The 20,988-nt window shown below is 41.9% G+C and overlaps 1 protein-coding gene across 4 annotated transcripts in view; it reads right to left on the minus strand.

Moving 5' to 3' along the window:
- LOC129555533 (protein FRA10AC1) overlaps positions 1–4,574 on the minus strand; it is a 38,910-nt gene extending 34,336 nt beyond the window's left edge. Inside the window, exons 1-5 of one of the 4 annotated variants that reach the window (XM_055425060.2) lie at positions 4,431–4,574; positions 4,173–4,242; positions 2,363–2,439; positions 761–856; positions 604–649 (exon numbers count right to left, since the gene is read on the minus strand). In XM_055425060.2, coding sequence (XP_055281035.1) covers positions 604–649; positions 761–856; positions 2,363–2,439 — 219 coding nt within the window. In that variant the 5' untranslated portion in view covers positions 4,173–4,242; positions 4,431–4,574. Of the gene's footprint in view, positions 1–603; positions 650–760; positions 857–2,362; positions 2,440–3,718; positions 3,844–4,172; positions 4,243–4,347 lie in introns of those variants that run through there. The other 3 variants (XM_055425059.2, XM_055425064.2, XM_055425063.2) reach the window with 3 other exon arrangements.
- Between the last annotated feature and the right edge of the window lie 16,414 nt (positions 4,575–20,988).

Below are 20,988 nucleotides of genomic sequence, written 5' to 3' on the forward strand. Positions count from 1 at the left end.
ACAGATCTATTATTAAATATCAGTTTTACAAAAACTTAAAGAGCTAAGAACCAGGTCAGAAAAGAATAAGAGTTAAGATGAGACTAAAGATAATAGCATAAAAAAGAGAAACATCGATAGCTTGGCAAAAACAGGTTGGAAAAATATATGCAAATTCATGGACTTTGTAAACCTATTCATAGAAAATTAGTAATATATTTTATGATTTTTGGTTTCTAAATCTTTCTTACATATTAGTAAAAAGAGAACTGTACTCAAAAGTATAAAAGGCAAAATTCCACATCAATAAACACTTATCTTATAAAATTTACATCTAACTTCACAAGATTTTATGAATAAGTAAAGTATTAGCTGCTCAGTCATGTCCAACTCTTTGCAACCCTGTGGGCGGTAGCCCAAGAGGCTTCTCTGTCCAAGACATTCTCCAGGCAAGAATACTGGAGTGGGCAGCCATTTCCTTTTCCAGAGGATCTTCCTGACCCAGCGATCAAACCCAGCTCTCTCCTACATTGCAGGCAGATTCTTTACCATCTGAGCCACCTGGAAAGCAGCAGACTTTAAAAACTGTATTAGTCATAAAATCTAGGAATATAAAAAGGATACAGCATCCATAGCTATGAGATGAAACCTTCTATTTCTTGCTTCTTCCCTGTTAAGAAAAATTTAAATAAATTCAAATGTCTGTATTTAATTAATATAATCAAACAACCAACATCTTAAACAAAGAAAAAAAAAAGTAATTTAATTTGAAGTATCATACCTATCCAGCAATTCTGCTGCAACTTGTTTATGAACCACCTTTCCATGTTTTTCTTTCTGAAATGGCTTTTTGAGTAGTAAATCATCTTCAACTGTCCTGGTTTGTTAAGAAGAAAAATTATTAGAAGAGTTCATTCTTTGCAAAAGGTGTTTCCTGTTTATTATTTTCCTAATTGGAACATGTTTTAAAGAATTCAACTCTTATTAAAGATTCATTGGGGACTTGCCCAGTGGCCCAGTGGTTAAGAATCTGCCTTGCAATGCAGGGGACACAGGTTTGATCCCTGGTCAGGGAAGTAAGGTCTCACATGCTGCAGAGCAACTAAACCTGCTCTGCAACGAAAATCCCATGTGACACTAAGACGTGATGCAGCCAAATAAATAAATATTTAAAAAAAAAAAGATTCATTGATCTTTAATAAGACATTTTATGTCTTCTTTAACAGTTTAATTAATATTTTAAATATTTAATACCTATAAAATGGAGAAGAGACTAACAAATGCATGTGCTCTGGTGCCATATTATCTAGGGTCCTTGGTTCAAATTTTGGCTCTGTCATTTACTATCTTAAATTACTTAAATCTTTGTGTGCCACAATTTCCTTGTTTGCAAAGTAGAGATAATAAAGCTTTCAATAATTGATAACATGAAAAAAGAAGGGCTGATTATAGATGATATACATTGTAGGTGTTCAGCCCTAGTTAGATAAACAGGTATAATCCTAGAGTACACAAGACTATCCAATTAATTTGCTCAAATTCTATTCTAACGAAACAATGTTTCTCAATGAAAAATTTTGAAACTGCAAAGCATTTTCATTACATAAAAATATAATTTATTACACAACTATTTCTATTCTTTTGGTTATCCATGAAGACTGAGTACCCAACAAAAGTGTCCAGTCCCAATTACTTGCTTAATATATTGCTTGAGTGTGAAATAATAAACCAATTTTTGTTAAGTTTGGTTAACATGAATCAGTCAACCACTCCTAAGTTAACAGATAAAATTATTATCCATTAAGCACTGAAAGTGGAACACAATACCCCTAAACACACCTCCTCCACTAAGACACAGCCTCCTTTTAAGGCTCAGGCTTTATCTGCTACCAGTTTTTATCCCTTTCATTCAATAAAACCTTCCATGCACTCCTTCTTCTGGCCACTTAAGTCTGGTCATTCACAGAAGCTTAAGGATCGCACTGCATCACAATCTCATCCTCCACACTAACCTCATTTTGAAGTCAAGTACTAAAAATGGGACCACCAACCAAGCGCCTTCTTAGCTATGACAGTCACAAGTAGAGTCCTTCACAGTTGAATGAAAAATACATGCAGTAGAGAAATGTAAAAGCTTTAACTGATTTCCTTTGTTTCCCTTTCCACAAATCCCTTCACAACATAAATATTATTTTAGCTTTCACACAATTGTTCTCAAATTTTGGAGTCAATTCATTATAGTTTAATGAACAAAACTTCATTCAGTAGGGAGCATTGTTGTCTTCACATGTAAACACAATCCAAAAACTTTAAATATTATTTATTTATATCTCATCTCAATCTAGAAAGGACTGGCAATATGGATCAATAAAAAATTACTTACCTTTTTTTCCTTTTGCTAGATTCTCCACAGTGTTCATCATCACTAAAATCAGAGTCATAGCCTCCGTGACCATGCATCTACAAAGAAGTACAGTCAGTTACTTAGAACCTAAGTTATCCATAGTTTTAGAAACAGAAAAGTTCAAATATAAGTCATCCTTAAAAGCCACAATAGCTTTAAAGGATTATGGTAGGTATATCAGGGGCTATCTAGCCATCTCATTCACTTTGAAATAACAGACTTACCCTTCAGAAAATGAATCAATATTTTTCACCTTAATACCAACAAGGGAAGCTACTCTTTTAGCTTTCCATTTAAAACCATGTCTAGAAGCTGCCAAGTCACTACATACAAGGTTCAGCAATGAGTTACTTCTATTTGATTCAGACTTACAGCTGCTGTGCATTTATCATCAACTTTGTTCCAGACATTATACTAGTTTCTTTACAAACACTGGTTCTAATTCTGCAAGTTAGGAACTATAACCTCCATTTTATAGATGAAGAAATCAAGGACAAAGTTAAGCAAATCAATTATATAGATGAAATATATGGCATGGCTAAGGTGATCTACTTGATTCTTAAGCCTATGATCTCAACTATTACAAACTGCCTGTCTGGAATATGCTAACATTTTGATTACTTCATTCCATTAGACTTACTGGATTTGTGAACAGTAAATGAGCAATTGATAAAAAAATTCACCAACTTCTTTCATGAGTTCCTTTTACTTTTAAACCTAGTTTCTTCAAGGTAAACCACCGTGTCCTTTGCTCTAGACAACTTTCTCTTGTTTCTATTCATTTTTAAATAAAAATTCTTAGGAATACTAAAAGATCTCAATTGTCACTCAGATATGTTAGAAACAGCTCCTGGTTTCAGCATTACATTGAATTTGGAACGTAAATTAACAGGGGAGGTACGGATTATTTGACTATTTGTCATAAATACCAATTCATACAGATATGAGGAAACAGTCCAGATCAAATGATATGTCAAATTTTAAAAATGCTAATATTCACTACAGCAAGTACAGTAGAAAATGGAAAGAACTTCCTAAACTTCACTGCACGAGATTCAAAACAAAAAAGATGTTTCTAGTCCTGGCTTCCTTGAATAAATTACTTCATCTCTTCGGGCTTCGTCTGCTAAATGAGGTGGCTGCATCAAACAATATTTAAATCCTTTGAGTGTGATCTTTATTATTCCATTTTCAAACTTATGTGTATGGGTGTATATTTCTCTTCCCTGTCCCACAGAACTCTAGAGAGGAAGGCCCTAGCCAAGGTTGAGATGGTTTAGGGCAGTTTCCACTTTACTCTTGCTTACATATAAGACACATCTGGATCTCACACACCTTTTATCGTGTAAACTACTTGCTTCAGCTGTTCTGTCACATAGATTCAAACCATACCAGCCTCTCACTCCTTATGTCTTCATTTCTTCACACCCTGATGGGGGACAAATATTGTCGGGAACTTAGAGGGAAGTTCGAGGGTCAGCCTGCCAGAACGCAAAACCTGTCTCTGCACTTTTCATATCTTTCTTCGGGCATGCTCCTTAACCTCTGGGAGCCTGTTTCCTCCTCTATAAAGTGAGGCTAGTAAAAGTACCAGTCTCACAGGGCTAGTCGAGAAATGAGCTGCCATATATAGAGTTTTAGAACAGTGTCAGGTACAGTAAAACCCTATTAATTACTATTACCGTCATCACCTCGTTCCCACACCCTCCTACCCTTGCACCCCGTCTCGTCTTTTATTCTCATCCATCGCACACCCATCTGAATTCACTGCATTAAAAAGCACACTCACTTTAGGCTAAGAGTCAACTGACAAGGACCGAGAGAAATTCGAGAAGGGAGACGCGGGGTATTTCCAAAATCTGCCATTAAAGAAAAACAACAACAATCAGCTAGTAGCATATGAGGAACAAGTTTCGAGGTCCTTCTCCCCGACCCCAAATACACTCAAGGCTCGCCTCACACACCCCTTCCCCTCCTCCCTGCTCTGCCAAGTGCGCTCGCTGAGTCGTCCCTCCCTCTTTTGCCCACGTCTGCAGCGACAACCCACGGCCTGAGCGAGCCGCTGCAGCACCAGCCGCGTCGCCCCTGCCGCGAAGCCTCTGCACAACAGTTTCCACAGTTAGCGCCACCGCCGCCGCCGCTCCCTGCCTCTCCCTACGGGTCCCGACTGGTCGCTGCTTCCGGTTCGGCTCGGCTGCGTGTTTCACTTAAATGACACCGTACCCGGGCGCGCAGACCTTGTGCTACAGCTAGAACAGCCCCGGGAAACACAGGCACTGGAAGAACAGGGCCAGGAGGGAAGGCAGAGGCTTCCGGCTTCCCCGAAGTCGCAGAATTCTTTTCTCCTGGGCCTTCTTTCATTTCCCTCTCGGGAGCCCAGCATCTAATATCGCGTGGCACTGCTCATACTAAGCCCACGCCCCTTGTTTGAAAATTTGTTTCGTTGTCGGAAAAAACTCTTCCTGAATATCACTTGCCGTCCTCTTTCTAGTAACCTTAGTAACGCCTCCTCTCAGCATCCTCGCTGAGCGTCTCAGCCTCCGATCTGCCTCCTCCGCCACCCCTCCCCCCAAAACAGTTCTCATAATTAGAACAAAAATAGCTTTTCATCGCTTCACCACCCACACAGTAGATGCCATTCCAAATGTGGTCCTGATGGCAGAGGAGCTCATCGAATATGCCAGGAAAGGAAGAAGAAAGAGTGGGTAGGGCCGATTTCACAGGGTCGCGAATTCTCTGCAGACAAGTGACTTGGCACAGGTGAAAAGGGATCTGAATAGTTACTTTAAAAAGAAAGAAAAGAGAAAATGCAGACGGGAAACATTTTAAGCTCTGTCGTGTCTTCCCTGTGTTTTCCCTTTTCTAAATTATGATGCCCCATTCTGTTTTGCAGCTTAGTTACTGGGTTCGAGTCTTATCCCCGCTCCGGCTCTTGCTATTCATCTTTGCTTCCTCCTTGGTACCCAACACGGTTCCTTGGAAATTAAGCGCGTCAATTAGATATTTGTTGAAAACTGAACTGGCATGCCACTGACCTTCACGAGGGGCTCATTATAGCAAAAACCTTAGCACATAACACTCACCACTTTACATCTTTTGAACTAAATGGTAGATAACAATATCTATCCGTTCAAGCCACATCTAACCCTGACAGTAAATTACAGATTCATCCTACTTTACCAATGCAATGAATACGATCTTAAAAAATATGTAAGTTAAATTATTGTAAATTCAATTTCAAAATGCAATCGGATTAAACTTCAATAAAACGTTTATTAAAGTATTTAAAGCAGTACAGCAGAAACCAATAAATAGAACGTTGTAAAGCAAGTATCCTCCGATTAAAAATAAATTTTAAAATAAAGCAGCAGGAAGCTTCATGATTTAAAAAACTATATTGATTTTGTCAAGAAGTTTCTTTTTAAATAAATATCTGAATATCTACTCAGTTCTTTTATTTATTATTGATAAAACCAAACACACCTGTTTGTGCTTGCTAAGTTGCTTCAGTCATGTTGGTCTCTGTACAACCTTATGAACTGTAGCCCTCCACAGCGCCACCGCACCCCCCCACCCCGCCCCGGCTCCTCTGTCCATGGGCTTCTACAGGCAAGAATGCTGGAATGGGTTGTATGCCCTCCTCCAGGAGATCTTCCAGACCCTGGGATGGAGCCCACATTTCTGATGTCTCCTGTATTGGCAACTAGGTTTTTTTTTTTTACCACTAGCACCACCTGGTTTTCAATTTACTTTCTACCAATATTTGATCTTTAATAGCATTTTCTACCCTTCTTAGTATTTTTTGGTCTGTTGCTTCATTTTACTCTTACAACAACCTGTGCTGCATGTGGTATTATTAGCCCCATTTTGCACCTAAGAAATAGAAGCACAAAACTCAGAGCCACGGGCCTGGTGAGGGGTTAGAACTGGGAATACTTATTTCTCTATAAGACCCAGTTTTTTCTCTGTCTTTCTCTCTCTATCGAATTCTGACTTTTTCTCTCTCTCTTTTTTAACTCACTAATTGTATGAGAAATAGCTTCTGGTTTTAACATTTGAAGAATTTCAGATCTGTTGTTACCAGATCATTCAGCCAAAGATTTGTATTTATCTGTTTGAGGCAGCAGTTATTGAAAGAGAGAAAATAGAAAATGTATGTTAGGGATAGATCACATAAACTGAACTAAAATCAATTAATACTGGAGAGACAACCTACCTGATCAGGAAATCTCAAGTTAGCAATTACAACTCAACAACTAAAAGAACAACAAATATTTATCAGGTGTCTGCTTTGGACAGAGTACTGTCCTAGTCATCAGGGTTACAAATATGTAAAAGTCACTCCTTACTCTCCAAGGATGACTAGTAACAAAGAAAGAATATATAGAAAAATAACAACAAAATAGTCTATCAATATGAAGTGCCTGGTAAATGGTATGAACCTATGGTTTCCAATCTATAAAATTTGCTGTTTTAATGAATATGAAAATTTATATCGACACCAATGTTGTATAACTCAAAGCAAAAAATACTACAATAGGTATGTGGTGGGGGTGAGGGAAGTTGGTTCCCATTCCACTCCATCACTCTTCTCCCCTATACATACACCCTTATTCCCTGCCACTCCCGATGCCTGATGGCGGGGTGGGGTGGGGGGAATATTGCTTTGAGAAACAGTATAGTAAAGAACTCCACTTCAAAGTCAGCCAGACCCACAATCAAGTCAGGTTTCTGTTACTAGCTAGGAAATCTTGGTCATTGCTGTTGTTTAATTGCTCAGTCGTGTCCGACTCTTTTGTGACCACATGGACTGTAGCCCTCCAGGCTCCTATATTCATGTTTCCCAGGCAAGAATACTGGAGTGGGTTTCCATTTCCTTCTCCAGGGGATCTTCCCGACTCAAGGATCAAATATGCATCTCCTGCATTGGCAGGCAGATTCTTTTACCACTGGTCCACCACGGAGGCCCAGGAAATCTTGGGCAAGTTTTTAATTAAGTCTTAATTTCCTCACCTATAAAATGGAAATAACAGTACTACCTATCTCATAGTGGGTTATGAGGTTTGAAACAAAACAATGCAGCTAAAATGCCTAGAATGATGCATGCTTCATAGTAAGAATATAATAAATGCTTTACTTGAGGAAAGTAGCATTTATTCAGGAATTTTTTTTTTTAACTTATTGGCTGCATGTGGGATCTTAGTTCCCTGAAGTGGAGTGAAAGTCGCTCAGTCATGTCCGACTCTTTGCGACCCCATGGACTATACAGTCCATGGAATTCTCCAGGCCAGAATACTGGAAGGGGTAGCCGTTCCCTTCTCCAGGGGATCTTCCCAACCCAGGGATCAAACCCAGGTCTCCCACATTGCAATTGTATTCTTTACCAACTGAACTATCAGGAAAGCCAGCGATCAAATCCGCACCCCCTGCATTGGAAGCATGTAGTCTTAACCACTGGACCACCAGGGAAGTTCCTGAGGAAATTCTTGTGATTTAACAATTAACTGCTTCTTTAGTATGGCCTAGAAACAGATCCACATTTATATAATATCATGATTAATGGCATAGGTTTAAGTATGAACTTCTTAGTAAATAGTTATGAGCAAATTTAATATTATGGTTAAAAAAAACCCCTCATTTCTAACTTGATTCACACCACACTTATTAGTCACCTTCAAAAATAACATAGGAAAACCTTTTCATGATAGTCCAGGATCTCTTCCTTAGGGCAGGAGAAATTTTCTTACATGAGATATACAAAGGGCTAACCACAAAGTACAAAAATAAAGTACTTGCTTCTATTCATTTAAAACACTTTATTAAAAAGTGAAAAGTTAAGTCACAGAGTGGGAGAATATACTGCAGTAGACAAACTGTCAGATTATATGAAGAACTTTAAAAATAAGGAAAAAAAAATAGAAAAGCTAGCTAAAGGCTTGAACAGACAGTTCAAGATGTCTGAATTGCCAATGCATATAAAATGAAGTCCTCGTTCTCACTAGTTATCACAGAAATGAAAACTAAGAACACAGTGTACACCATCACACACCTAAGAGAAGAACTAACTGGAGAAAACAGATCTAGTACTGATGGAGATATGGTATGACTATAATAATTGTATGCTGTTGTGGCAACGTAAATTGGCACAATCACCTTGGAAACTATGTTTGATAGTACCTACTAATGCCAAATATATATGTCCTATGTCTCATATGTTCCACTCCTCATGTACTTTCAACAGAAAAGTGTGTATATATTCATCAAAGCACCTGACTTAGAAAGCACTAGCACTATTTATGGAGAAGGCAATGGCAACCCACTCCCGTACTCTTGCCTGGAGAATCCCATGGACGGAGGAGCCTGGTGGGCTGCAGTCCATGGGGTCGCTGAGAGTCGGACACGACTGAGGGACTTCACCTTCACTTTCATGCATTGGAGAAGGCAATGGCAACCCACTCCAGTGTTCTTGCCTGGAGAATCCCAGGGACGGGGGAGCCTGTTGGGCTGCCGTCTATGGGGTCGCACAGAGTTGGACACGACTGATGCGATTTAGCAGTAGCGGCAGCAGCAGCACTATTTATAAGTAAAAACCTGTAAGCAACCCAAACAGTCAGCAGGACTAGAATAATTAAATAAATTGCAACTTATTCCCATCTTGGAATACTATACAGCAATAAAAACAAGTAAATGACACCTATATGCAGCAGCACAGATGAGTCTCATCACTGATGCTGAACAAAAGAAGCTTTGTGTTTGCAAAAGAATACACATCACACAATCCTATTCATATAAAAAATAAGACCAAAAGTAATCTGTCTGCTCCAAGTTAGGATAACGATTCCCCTGGTGGGCATACAGGAGGTGACTGGAAGCAGGCACAAGGCAGTAGTGGGAGGGGGCTTTTGGGGAAATGGGAATATTAATATTCTGTTTCTTGACCCTGGCATTCACTGCATGAGTGGTTAATTTCTACCTGTGACTTGTGTACTTTTACGTTTGCAAGTTATGCTTCAATAAAAAGTTTATATTTACAAAATTTAACTGTTCTTAGAGGTTTGTAAAGCTTTAATTGATCAATGGAAATTTTGGCAATTAAAATGATTTCAGGCATGGCAGAACAGGCTGGGGAGTAGATAGATGGGATTTCCTGGGGTCTCAGAATTCACACCACATAAATGCTTGCGTAGTCAGAGATGAATTTCCTGTAGGCACAGAGATGGAGACAGACAGGGGGCTCTGTAAGTGCTGAGAAAGACTCGAGTCAGCACCCAAAGGACTGAGAGTGCCCAGGCCTTGAACACTTGGCACAGTCAGCTGTATTTCCTGTACATTTATAAGCCAGGATCTGGCAGAAGGCAACTCTGCAACCTCTGACGTACAGCTCAGCCCATGAACTGAGACCCAATCTAATACTTACTTACCTTTTGAAATACAGTCAAAGGTCAGCCACTCACTTGTGAAAGTGCCTGGAAGAGGCAACCAGAGCACGAATACTGTGGCTGGATGGACAATGGGAAGCAGAGTGGAGAGACAGCAACAGACCGCTCAGCCAAATGAATTGATTGTCATTTTTAGGCCTGCTCCCAGGAGGCAAGAACAGAGACAGGATGTCTATAAAACCCCTCTCCGAGGTAGTGGTGGATAAGGAGCCTTCTGATTAAGAGATAGGGAGACATTTACCAAGTCAATGAGATGAGAAGTAGAGACCAGGAATATTAATGTCACTGGAAAACTGATGCATTTATGTTTTGTCATATAATATCTGTTGGTATCAAGATTTCAGGTCTTATTCAGGAAATTGCGAAGTGGGGAGACTCATTATAATAATGAAAGTTGATGGCTGCTGTAACTCTCGATCCTTCTTCAAGGGCTGACTGGGCCTACAATCATGGGAAACATAATTCCCCCACTCACTGAGGCTATAGAGAGGGAAAGAAAACCTCTACCCTTGTAAGTTCCTTTGGCTGGCCTAAACATTAAATTGATGAGCTAGATTACCAGGAGAAAGTTATATTTAAGTACATATGTACAGGGTTTCATAAGAATACATATTACATGATTTCACAATTCATGAACACAAGTTAAATGTATACAGAGCATGTTGTATAATCAAATGAAACATCCAGGACAGTAGGTCTGTTATGTATTTAAGGATACACACTATCATTATTATGTGGTCAGGTAACTGGATGTAAATAGTAAGCAATTTTCCTAAATAATGCCTTAATTAACATATTTTCTGAAAGTAAAAACCCCTTTTACTTTTAGCTCTCCTGGTACTGAAGGTGATAATTGGTTGTAGGAAATGGAAATACTTATAGACAGAGAGATAACCTAAATGACTGAATAGGTTCTGAGAAACAGTGGTAAACAGGAGATGGGGGGGAGGCTCTGGCCTCTCCTTCGTTCCGTTCCGTCGCTCAGTCGTGTCTGACTCTTTGCGACCCCGTGGACTGTAGCCTACCAGGCTTGTCCGTCCATGGGATTCTCCAGGCAAGAATACTGGAGTGGGTTACCGTTTCCTTCTCCAGGGGATCTTCCCGACCCAGGGATTGAACCCGGGTCTCCCCCATCGGAGGCAGACGCTTTAACCTCTGAGCCACCAGGGAAGCCCTCCTTACTTGGGCCAAATAAAGAGTTGCTGCTGCTGCTAAGTCACCTCAGTCATGTCCAACTCTGTGTGACCCCATAGACGGCACCACTCAAAGTAATACTGGGATCCATAAACAGAACTTTCTCAATGGCACAGTTTATTGTCAAGAATTTTTTCAGTAGTATAGGAAGCATAAAATAGAAATGTAGGCCAGAATTGCTAGAGCAATCCATTTTTCTACAGAAGTTAGCAAGCTGAATTTTTAGATTCAGTATTCTGAGTTTTAACACTGGCATCTAATTCATGTTTAAAAATCAAAGCAAACACACTTTGGACCAAAGCTCTTCTGTGAGTTGAATGCAGCCCATGGGATGCAGATTTCCAAGGACTAATCCATACACCTGAGGACTGCATTTTGGAGGGAGTAGTTTGGAAGCAGAGGTTCTGAGTCTGTCTTGCAGGAATCTCTTGGTAATAAAACAGGCTCTTGGTAAGTCATGCATGGACACTCCTTCAGAAAAGACATCAAAAGCCTTCGGAACACTTTGGAAAGGAGGCTCACAGCCTAGTCACACCACGGGATGATCTATGCATCCCAGGGCAGAAACATATACATCGACTGAGGAGCCCCAGGCGTCACCCAGACTGAGCACGTGGAACTCACACCCCAGTGCTTAGGGATGATGCTGAATTTTGCCTGAGCCCTTTGCTCCTGGGAAGCAATGCCAGTTAAAGGAATTCCCCAGTTTTTGTGATGTGGAAAACAGCTTGCTGCAAAGAACCACTCTTTCCCACGTGACTTAGATAAGGCTTAGATGCCCCCTGTTTAACCTATGACAAAGCTACACACAGACCCTCCAAATTCCCATTCTTTGTCTCATAAATGATGAGTTGAACTGCTCATCCCCACGGATCAATTGGATCAAGATGCTTGTTAACCAAACTTCGGTTCAGTGTCTTCCCTTCCTCCAAGCCCCTGAGCTTTGGCCCGCCCTCAGTCTGAGGCAGCACGTAGAGACCAGACTGGCTTCAGCATAACATTTTCTCTGATCTAATGTCTGATCACACCACCCTTCCACCCCAGTTTCCCACATTTGCTTCTTTCTAGCTAAGGGTCGGACACAACTGAGCGACTTCACTTTCACTTTTCACTTTCACACATTGGAGAAGGAAATGGCAACCCACTCCAGTGTTCTTGCCTGGAGAATCCCAGGGATGGGGGAGCCTGGTGGGCTTCCATCTATGGGGTCACACAGAGTCGGACACGACTGAAGTGACTTAGCAGCAGCAGCAGCAGCAGCCCTGTTCATGCCCCTCTATGAAAACAAGACCCAGTCCTTCCCTATCACAATAGTCCCTTTCCTGCCTGGCAAAAGTTTTTTGAATAAAAGTTTCTCCCAACTAAGTCCAGATTTGTTTTTTGTTTGACCGTGTCAGTATGCATCCCATGTTATCTTGCACAATTTTTGACAGTAAAGTGTGCTGCTGAAAATGTTGTTTATGAACAGAAGTACTATCTAGTGGATGATGTCCTCTCACAGGACAAGAGTTAAGCAGTCACTGGGGTGACCCCAAGTCACTGGACAGTGAGCTGTTAGACCTCAGGAGTAAGGTTGCTCTCTGTCTTGGTTTCCATGATTCAGTTCTTTCTCACTCTATATCTTCTCAGGATCTGATTTTCTGCAGGGTTGGGGCTGGGCGTTCCTTTCTCCTTATGCTATCAGTCATTCCCATGGCTCAGAGGACCATCTACATGCTCGTGTGCCCCAGTTTACAGCTTTTTAATGGCTTAATAATATTCATCATTATCTATCAGTCTATATCACATTTTCATTCATCTGTTGACAGACACTTGGGTTGTTTCTACCTTTTGGCTATTGTGAATAATAATGCTGTAAACACTGATATACAAACATTTGTTTGAGTTCTTGTTTGAATTCTTTTGATATATACCTAAGAGCAAAACTGTGGGGTCATATGGGAATTCTGTGTTTAATCTTTGAGAAATCACCATCTGTTTTCCACAATAGCTAACATTTAATATTCCTACCTTCTCCACATCCTCACCAACACTTGTTATTTCCCCCTTTTCTTCTTTTATTTTTTATTTATAGCCATCCTAGTAGGTGTGAAGTGGTATCTCATTATAGTTCTGATTTGATTTCCCTAATGACTAATAAGAATTGATGCTTTTGAACTGTGGTGCTGGAGAAGACTCTTGAGAGTCCCTTGGACTGCAAGGAGATCCAACCAGTCCATTCTAAAGGAGATCAATCCTGGGTGTTCATTGGAAGGACTGATGCTAAAGCTGAAACTCCAATAGTTTGGCCACCTCATGCAAAGAGTGGACTCACTGGAAAAGACTCTGATGCTGGCAGGGATTGGGGGTGGGAGGAGAAGGGGACGACAGAGAATGAGATGGCTGGATGGCATCACCAACTTGATGGACATGAGTTTGAGTGAATTCCGGGAGTTGGTGATGGACAGGGAGGCCTGGCGTGCTGTGATCCATGGGGTCACAAAGAGTCGGACATGACTGAGCGACTGAACTGAACTGAACTGAATAATACTGAGCATCATTTCATGTGCATTCATCATTCTATATCTTCTTTGAAGACCTGTCTATTCAAGTCCATTGTCTATTTTTCAATTGGGTTTTTTTTTGTTGTTGTTGTTATTCTTGAGTTTCAGTTCTTTATAGATTCCAGATATTCATCTTTTTTCAGATAAATGATTTGAAAATCATATAGGTTGTTTTTCGCTTGATAGCATTTTTTGATGCCTGATAGTTCTTGCTTTTCATAAAATTCAATTGAAAAAGATATATTTAAAGGCTAAAATCATGACTCTGGTACAAATATAAAATGAATACATGTCAAAGATTTTACTTACTTAAGTCATGAGGCAATAAGCAAAATGTTACCCACCAGATCAAAGGAGAATGCAAAGAACACATATATAGGCAATCAGGAAAATAAATATAAATTTACACACGGATGCAAACCCAATCAATATACACAGGGCAATAATCAGTGTACCTCCACCAGACAAAATTCATTTGCATCACTACTGACAGGAATTATTTGTATTGCTATCAGTTTTATATGATTTTAAAAGTTGTATAAAATACCTCAAAGACATTGAAAGTCTCATAACTTGATTGGGTGCTAGACAGGATACCTAGTAATTCATTTTGCCTTTTTCAAAGTCTTTCATAAATTTTCCTAATGCCACCTCCAGGCCACCCCGTATTGTTATCCCAGCGGTGAGGTGAACCAGCTGTTCTCCAACTATCTCAACTCTTTCAGCACTGGGATAGCTACTGGGGGCAGTTAGCTCAGGTAAAGAACTAATCACTAAGTGCCAGGTGGTGGAGGTATAGCCACCCTGGCTACAAACATTGAATATTTACTGTGAGCCTGCATTATGCTACAAACATAGTGAAGAACAAGGACAACTGGTCTCTATCCTCTTGAGGTTTACTGTCCAAATGGGGACAGGAAGAGCAAGTAAATAAATAAGTACAATAATTACAAACTGTGATAAATGCAATGAAGGGAAACAGCTGCCAACACAGAGAATCACCCAGAAGGGCCTATGTAAGTAAGGAGGGAGTCAGGACTAGTTTCTCAGAAGAGAACGTTTAAGCTGAGACTTGAAAGATGAAGAGAAGTCAGCTATTCCGAGTGTGGAGTGTGGCAGGAAGGCAGCCAAATACCCTCTGCTCTTCTAGGGACAGGTCTGCAGCAGCTGCAATTACTGTTCATCCCTTGGGCTTACCTTGTGGCTCTGATGGTGAAGAATCCGCCTGCAATGCAGGAGTCCTGGGTTTCATCCCTGGGTTGGAAAGATCCCCTGGAGAAGGGAAAGGCTATCCACTCCATTATTCTGGCCTAGAGAATTCCATGGACTGAATAGCCCATGGAGTCACAAACAGTTGGACACGGCTGAGTGACTTTCACTTTCACCTGCCTAGGTACACAGGAGGCAAGAAAGGACAAGGCCTGCCATTCCAGTGGTGTTTTCAGCTGCCTTTGAGTCTCAGGTTCCAACAATTTCAAGGGAAAGAGAAGGGGCCCTCCTCCCTTCCTCTTAGGTCCCAGTTTCCATCTAAATCCCCCCCCATCTGCCAAGTGAAGCTTGAAATGTCTTCAACATGCAAACAACAGTTAAACCCAAGTTAAACAAAAAGAGAAAAAAAAGGCTTTAAAAATGCACATAAGTGGGAGAATTAAAACATTAGTGTAACTGTGTAATATAATCAGTTCTTTTGCTGAACTGGTTTGATTAGAAAGCTATAAAGGATAGGGATCTTTGAGGCAAGAGGAAAGACCGAGGGTGATGTGGGGCGATGCGGCCCCATAGTCAATGTCACCTGCCTCACCGTTTGTCCACGGTCTGTGCAACAGTTCATCGTGTTCCAAAATCATGTCCTGCTGCTCTATGACTCTCTCCAGGATGCTGGCACAAGAAGGGCAAGGCTGGGAACCATCTGCCTGAGTTGAGTACTGCGAGTGGACGGGCTCACAGGGACAGTCAAGAGAGGGAGGAGAAGGCGGAGGGCAGAGTTGGGGCATTGATCTGGGCAGGAGAGGAAGCAGGAGATGGATAACAGCAGACTCAAGAGCCCACAGAGCCAGAGAAAAATGTTGTATCATAGCAACTGAGGGAAGTGTTTAAAGAAAGGAAGTGGCCAATTATGTCAATACAGAGGGACTGCATCTCAAAATGTATCTGTCCCTGGGAACACCCACCTCAGAACCATGTGGGATGGGGGTGAGGGGGTGTGTTATTAAAAATTCAGATTCCTAGGCCTCAGCCATACCTGGTTTGGAACCTCTGTCACTGGAGCTAGTAATTGTCATTTTTATAGGTGTTCAGAAATTCTGATTATTTTCCAGGGTCTTGTTTAAGCACGTGGGATGTGGAGTTAGAGCTGGGTCTGATTCTGGTTCTTTCGCTTAAACTGTTGGGCAAATTATTTAACTTCTATGAGCCGTAACTTTTAAAAATCTCTAATAATACTTTCTACCTAGAATTGATATAAAGATAATCTTCACGTGAGATTATATACCTGTATATACATATATATATGTAGTGCTTAGTACAATGCCTGGAACACAGGTGGAAGTCAATGAACATTAACTGCTATTATTACTTAATAAAGAAATGTCACTTGATTTGGGAAGGAGGGTAATTTAAAAATTTCCAGATAGCTTCCTTCCATAGAGCAGCTTGGGAAGTTTCTGGGAATTAAAAAGGAAATACATGGATAAGAAATAGAAGCAATGAATGAAGATCAAGTTCAAACTCAGGAAAGATTTGCAACAGGAGGAAACACATTTGGGTTTCTAGTTAGAACTGGGTAATGGTAAGAGAAAGGTATTACTAAAATAGCAGTGATGGGAGGGTTCTTAAAGGATGGAGAAAGGGAAGTTTCAATGGTGCAGATTGAAAGCATTAGAAGAAAAGAGATTGAGAGTAGGAGCTAGTCCGGGAGAAGATGGGAAGATGGTTCAGAGGGTAGGTAGTCGGTGGGGTGGGGTGGGAGGCAGAGAATACAAGTTAGAGAAGCTAACCCATTTCCCCTGAAACATGAGGAAAGAATCCAAGCAGGAGTTTACTGAGTGTGGACCGTGGTCCAGCAGCATCAGGACCACCACAGTTTACTAGAAATGCAACTTTCCTTCTCCACTCCACACAGACCTACTGTGTCAGAAACTCAGGGAGGGGGCAGCAATCTGTCTTTATAAGTCTTCTAGGCAATTCAGTGCACCTGGAGTTTGAGAACCACTGAATCAGGGAATAGCTGAAAAGGCAGAGATGTCTGTGACAGAACTACGTAGTGCCTTAGGCAAGACCACTTGCTGAGTGGAAAGGGTGGAGGGAGGGCAGTAAGGGGAGGCTGAAGGCACAGAGGAGGTCTGGGACACCTGATGTAGGTGAATGCACAAGAATCAGACTTACACACAAGGACTGCCAAACTACAAGATGCCACAAAGAAGTTTATGTTTTACACTGACAATGCATCTGAGTGGACTAGGAAAATAACGCAGAGTATTCAAAAAGCAGGATGTATGGACAGAGGAGCCTGGCAGGCTACAGTCCATAGGGTTGCAAAGAGTTGGGCATGACTGAAGCACACACGGGCACACACACTGAGATACGAAGCATTTAATTGCCCAACAATAATAGGGGAAAAGTTAGCAGAGTCCCAAGGCATTCATTAACCCCTTGTGAAGACTATGAGACAATGAGGAAAGATCTGATACAATGCTGAATGGCTGCACGAGGACAATTATGTTTGAAAAAAGGCACTCTTGGGGGAATGACTGGAAGTTTTACATCCACAGATTACCAAAGGCCACTGAGGCCATGGCTATGGCTATTAGACTTGCCTTCATGGAAAGGAGGGGCTGTTGTTAGATGTAGGTACCCAGTGAGGGGTGTCTGGATTAGCTGGGCTTTAGTCTGGAAATTGACTGCTGTGGGGTAGTGTAGGGGACCACGAGCAGCTTTCTGGCGGTGGCAGTGGCACAGAGCCGGAGCAGACAGGATGGAAGCATTTAGGCTTATTCAGAGCTCCTGAGACCACAGACTTGTTTGGAGCAGAGAAATGCTATGGAAAATACCAGAAGATGGCCTTGAAAACCAGCACGATGACATCTCCCAAACCAAAACCTGGGACCCAAAACCTGCCAAGATTATAGATACCCCTAGGACTGTGCGCCAACATATTAGAATCTGGGCACTCCAGGGTAGTGTGAGACCAGGGCCGTCATGTTAGATCAGCAGTTCCAAGAGATCATTTACAGTTGCAGACTTCAGTCCCCAGTCGTCTTAGAGATAAGGAAAATAAAGGCAAGGGAAGTTTAACATTTTGTGAAAAGCCAGGGCTTCCCTGGTGGCTCAGTGGTAAAGAATTCGCCTGCCAATGCAGGAGACGCAGGTTCGACCCCTGGGTCAGGAAGATCCCCGGGAGAAGGAAATGGCAACCCACTCCAGTATTCTTGCCTGGGAAATCCCACGGACAGAGGAGCCTGGTGGGCTGTAGTCTATAGGGTCATAAAAGACTTGGACACAACTTAGAGATTAAACAATAATCGCACAGCTTTAATGCTGCAAAGGCCAAGGCTAAGGTGAGGTCACCTGTTTCAATACCATGCTTCCTGGATGAAGGACCCAGAATGAGATGAGATGCTACAGGTAACAGGGACTTGTAATAAATCATCACACAGGGTGAGTGGAGTGTTTGAGGGAGGACAGTGATGTGTGAACTGGACAGGAAGAGTCTGAAGGGAGAGGGTTGTTGGGGGACCGGCAGCAACCTCTGTGCGGGGGGCCGATTAGGGCCTGGGCCCCATTCCTGGCTGTGAAATGAGACAGGAGAGAACCACGGAGAGACGTGCTGTCCCCCATGCCACACTTTCCCCAGTTTTCCTTCTGTCTGTTCCTCAGAACTCACGTCATTGCCTTCAAGGCTTATCTGTGGACCTCACTCAGCACAGACTTCGGCCAGCATGTTGGTCTTTTAGACATGTTTTTGCTCGGCCATACTCTACACTCTTCAAGGCCAGTGCTATACCCCTTGGGAACTAAAAGGAATCAAGTCCCCTGTAAACAGTTAGTGGCTCTGAATTTAACAGCTTTCTACAAATGATGTGGTGTTTAAATAGGAAGCTGAGAGGCCGAGGTGTCTCACCCAAATACCACTCTTTCTGTCTCAATTCCAGCACCTCTGATACACCCTCAGGCCTCCAGTATCCTTTGCTCCCATCAGCACGGGGTGGGAGGCATCACATGTAGACCGTTTAGACTGAAAGGGACCTTGGGGGTCACCCGGGCTAAGCCCCCAGGGGACCTGGGAACACAGGTGAGCCAGGTGGAAACAAGACTGGAACCCAGGTGTCCTGATGCCCTCTCTGAACTAACTTTTCTCTCTTCTTTCATTCCTACTTCCTGAAATGCAATCTGAAATAAAGTTCCAAATTTTTTTAAAAATTTCAGTTCAAAATTGTACTATATATCTTTCTGTATATATACACACACAAATACATGTGTCTGCGTGCATGTTAAGTCACTTTAGTCATGTCCGACTCTTTGTGACCCTATAAACTAGGAGTAACCCGCCAGGCTCCTCCATCCATGGGATTCTCCAGGCAAGAATACTGAAGTGGGTTGCCATGCCCTCCTCCGGGGGATCTTCCTGACCCAGGGATTGAACCCATGTTTCCTGCATCTCCTGAACTGGCAGGCAGGTTCTTTATCACTAGCGCCACCTGGGAAGCCCCCAAGTGATCTCTTAATCTAGTGCTATTTTGTGCGCTAAATGGCTGCAGTCATGACAGACTCTGCAACACCTGGACTGTAGCCTGCCAGGCATCTCTGTCCATGGAATTCTCCAGAAAAGAATATTGGAGTAGGTCACTGTGCTCACCTCCAGGGGATCTTCCCGACCCAGGGATCAAAATTGTGTCTTTTTTGTCTCTTGCATTGGCAGGTGGGTTCTTGACTCCTAGCACCACTTGGGAAGCCATGTATATATACAATTATATATATATATATATATATATATATGCTGCTACATCGCTTCAGTCGTGTCTGACTCTGTGTGACCCCATAGACGGCAGCCCACCAGGCTCCCCCGTCCCTGGGATTCTCAAGGCAAGAACTCTGGAGTGGGTTGCCATTTCCTTCTCCAATGCATGAAAGTGAAAAGTGAAAGTGAAGTCGCTCAGTCGTGTCCGACTCTTTGCGACCCCATGGACTGCAGCCTACCAGGCTCCTCCACCAATGGAATTTTCCAGGCAAGAGTACTGGAGTGGGGTGCCATTACCTTCTGCGATATATATATATATTCACACACAGATTAGAGTCAATAGAAGGAGTTAAAGGGTAAAGGTCAGGTAAATGCATAGAAATCAAATATCACCTTAAATACAGTAATCGAACCACATCCACTAAGTTAAATTACCTTAAGGCGCGGGAATGAAGACCTTTTCCCTTTATGCTATATCTGCCATCAGAAGTGATAGATCCGCGTGCTTTTCTAAATCGCACTGCTGTTCCTCCCCTCAGAGCTGCATTGTGTTGCTCCTTGTTCTTGTCTCACTTTTCTTAGGGACCAAAAACTGCTGAAAGGAAAAGACCTTAGAGTACTTATCTGTGCATGCCTCATGGTTCTGGCATTGTTTGTGGCAACAACTGTTCGTTCTTCATAAGGTTCTGACACAGTGTTCACTCTTCATAAACATTTTTTCTAATTTATTATTTAGTTTGGTTGTGTTTGGTCTTTGTTGCTGCGAGAGTTTTTCTCAAGTTGTGGCGAGCAGGGCTCACTTAGTGCATGGGCTTCTCATTGAGGTGGCTTCATTTACTGCAGCACACAGGCTCTAGGGCATGCAGGCTTCAGTACTTGCAGCATGTGGGCTCAGTAGTTGTGGTTCAAGGGCTCTAGGGCACAGGCTCAGTAGTTGTGGGGCACAGTCATAGACGTGTGTGGGATCTTCCTGGACCAGGGATCAAACCCACGTCTCTTGCATTGGCAAGTGGATTCTTTCCCACTCAGTCTCCAGGGAGGCCCTTTCATAAACATTTGCAGAATGACAGGGCATCAAATAACTTGCATCTAATATTTTTGCAATATTTCCCTTCATCATCTAAAGAGGAAAAGTCCAATAGTAAAAGGGATGTGCCATCTCAACTGGTGAATTTAACAACCTACTTTTTAAAAGAAAACACCTAAGGAAGCTATGGGCTCAAACCTACAATTCTGAAATCTAAATCACAGATGAGTCTGAAAGGCTGAGTCAAGTCTTGGGAAGCAAATTAAAAATCCAACCCATGGCAATTTGGGCAGAATCAAATAACATGTTAACTTGCCTAATCTCTCTTTCCATAATCCATGAGTTATTTTGAGGCAAAAACAAAACAAACAAAAACACCTCAGTATTGTGTTCACTTACAATATTTGTCAAAAAACTGCCTGTACAAGTAAGAGAGGCAGAGCAGT

This window comes from Moschus berezovskii, chromosome 12, assembly GCF_049115385.1.
Source record: "Moschus berezovskii isolate FMDL1 chromosome 12, NW_MosBer_1.0, whole genome shotgun sequence".
NCBI classification, from domain to species: Eukaryota; Metazoa; Chordata; class Mammalia; order Artiodactyla; family Moschidae; genus Moschus; species Moschus berezovskii.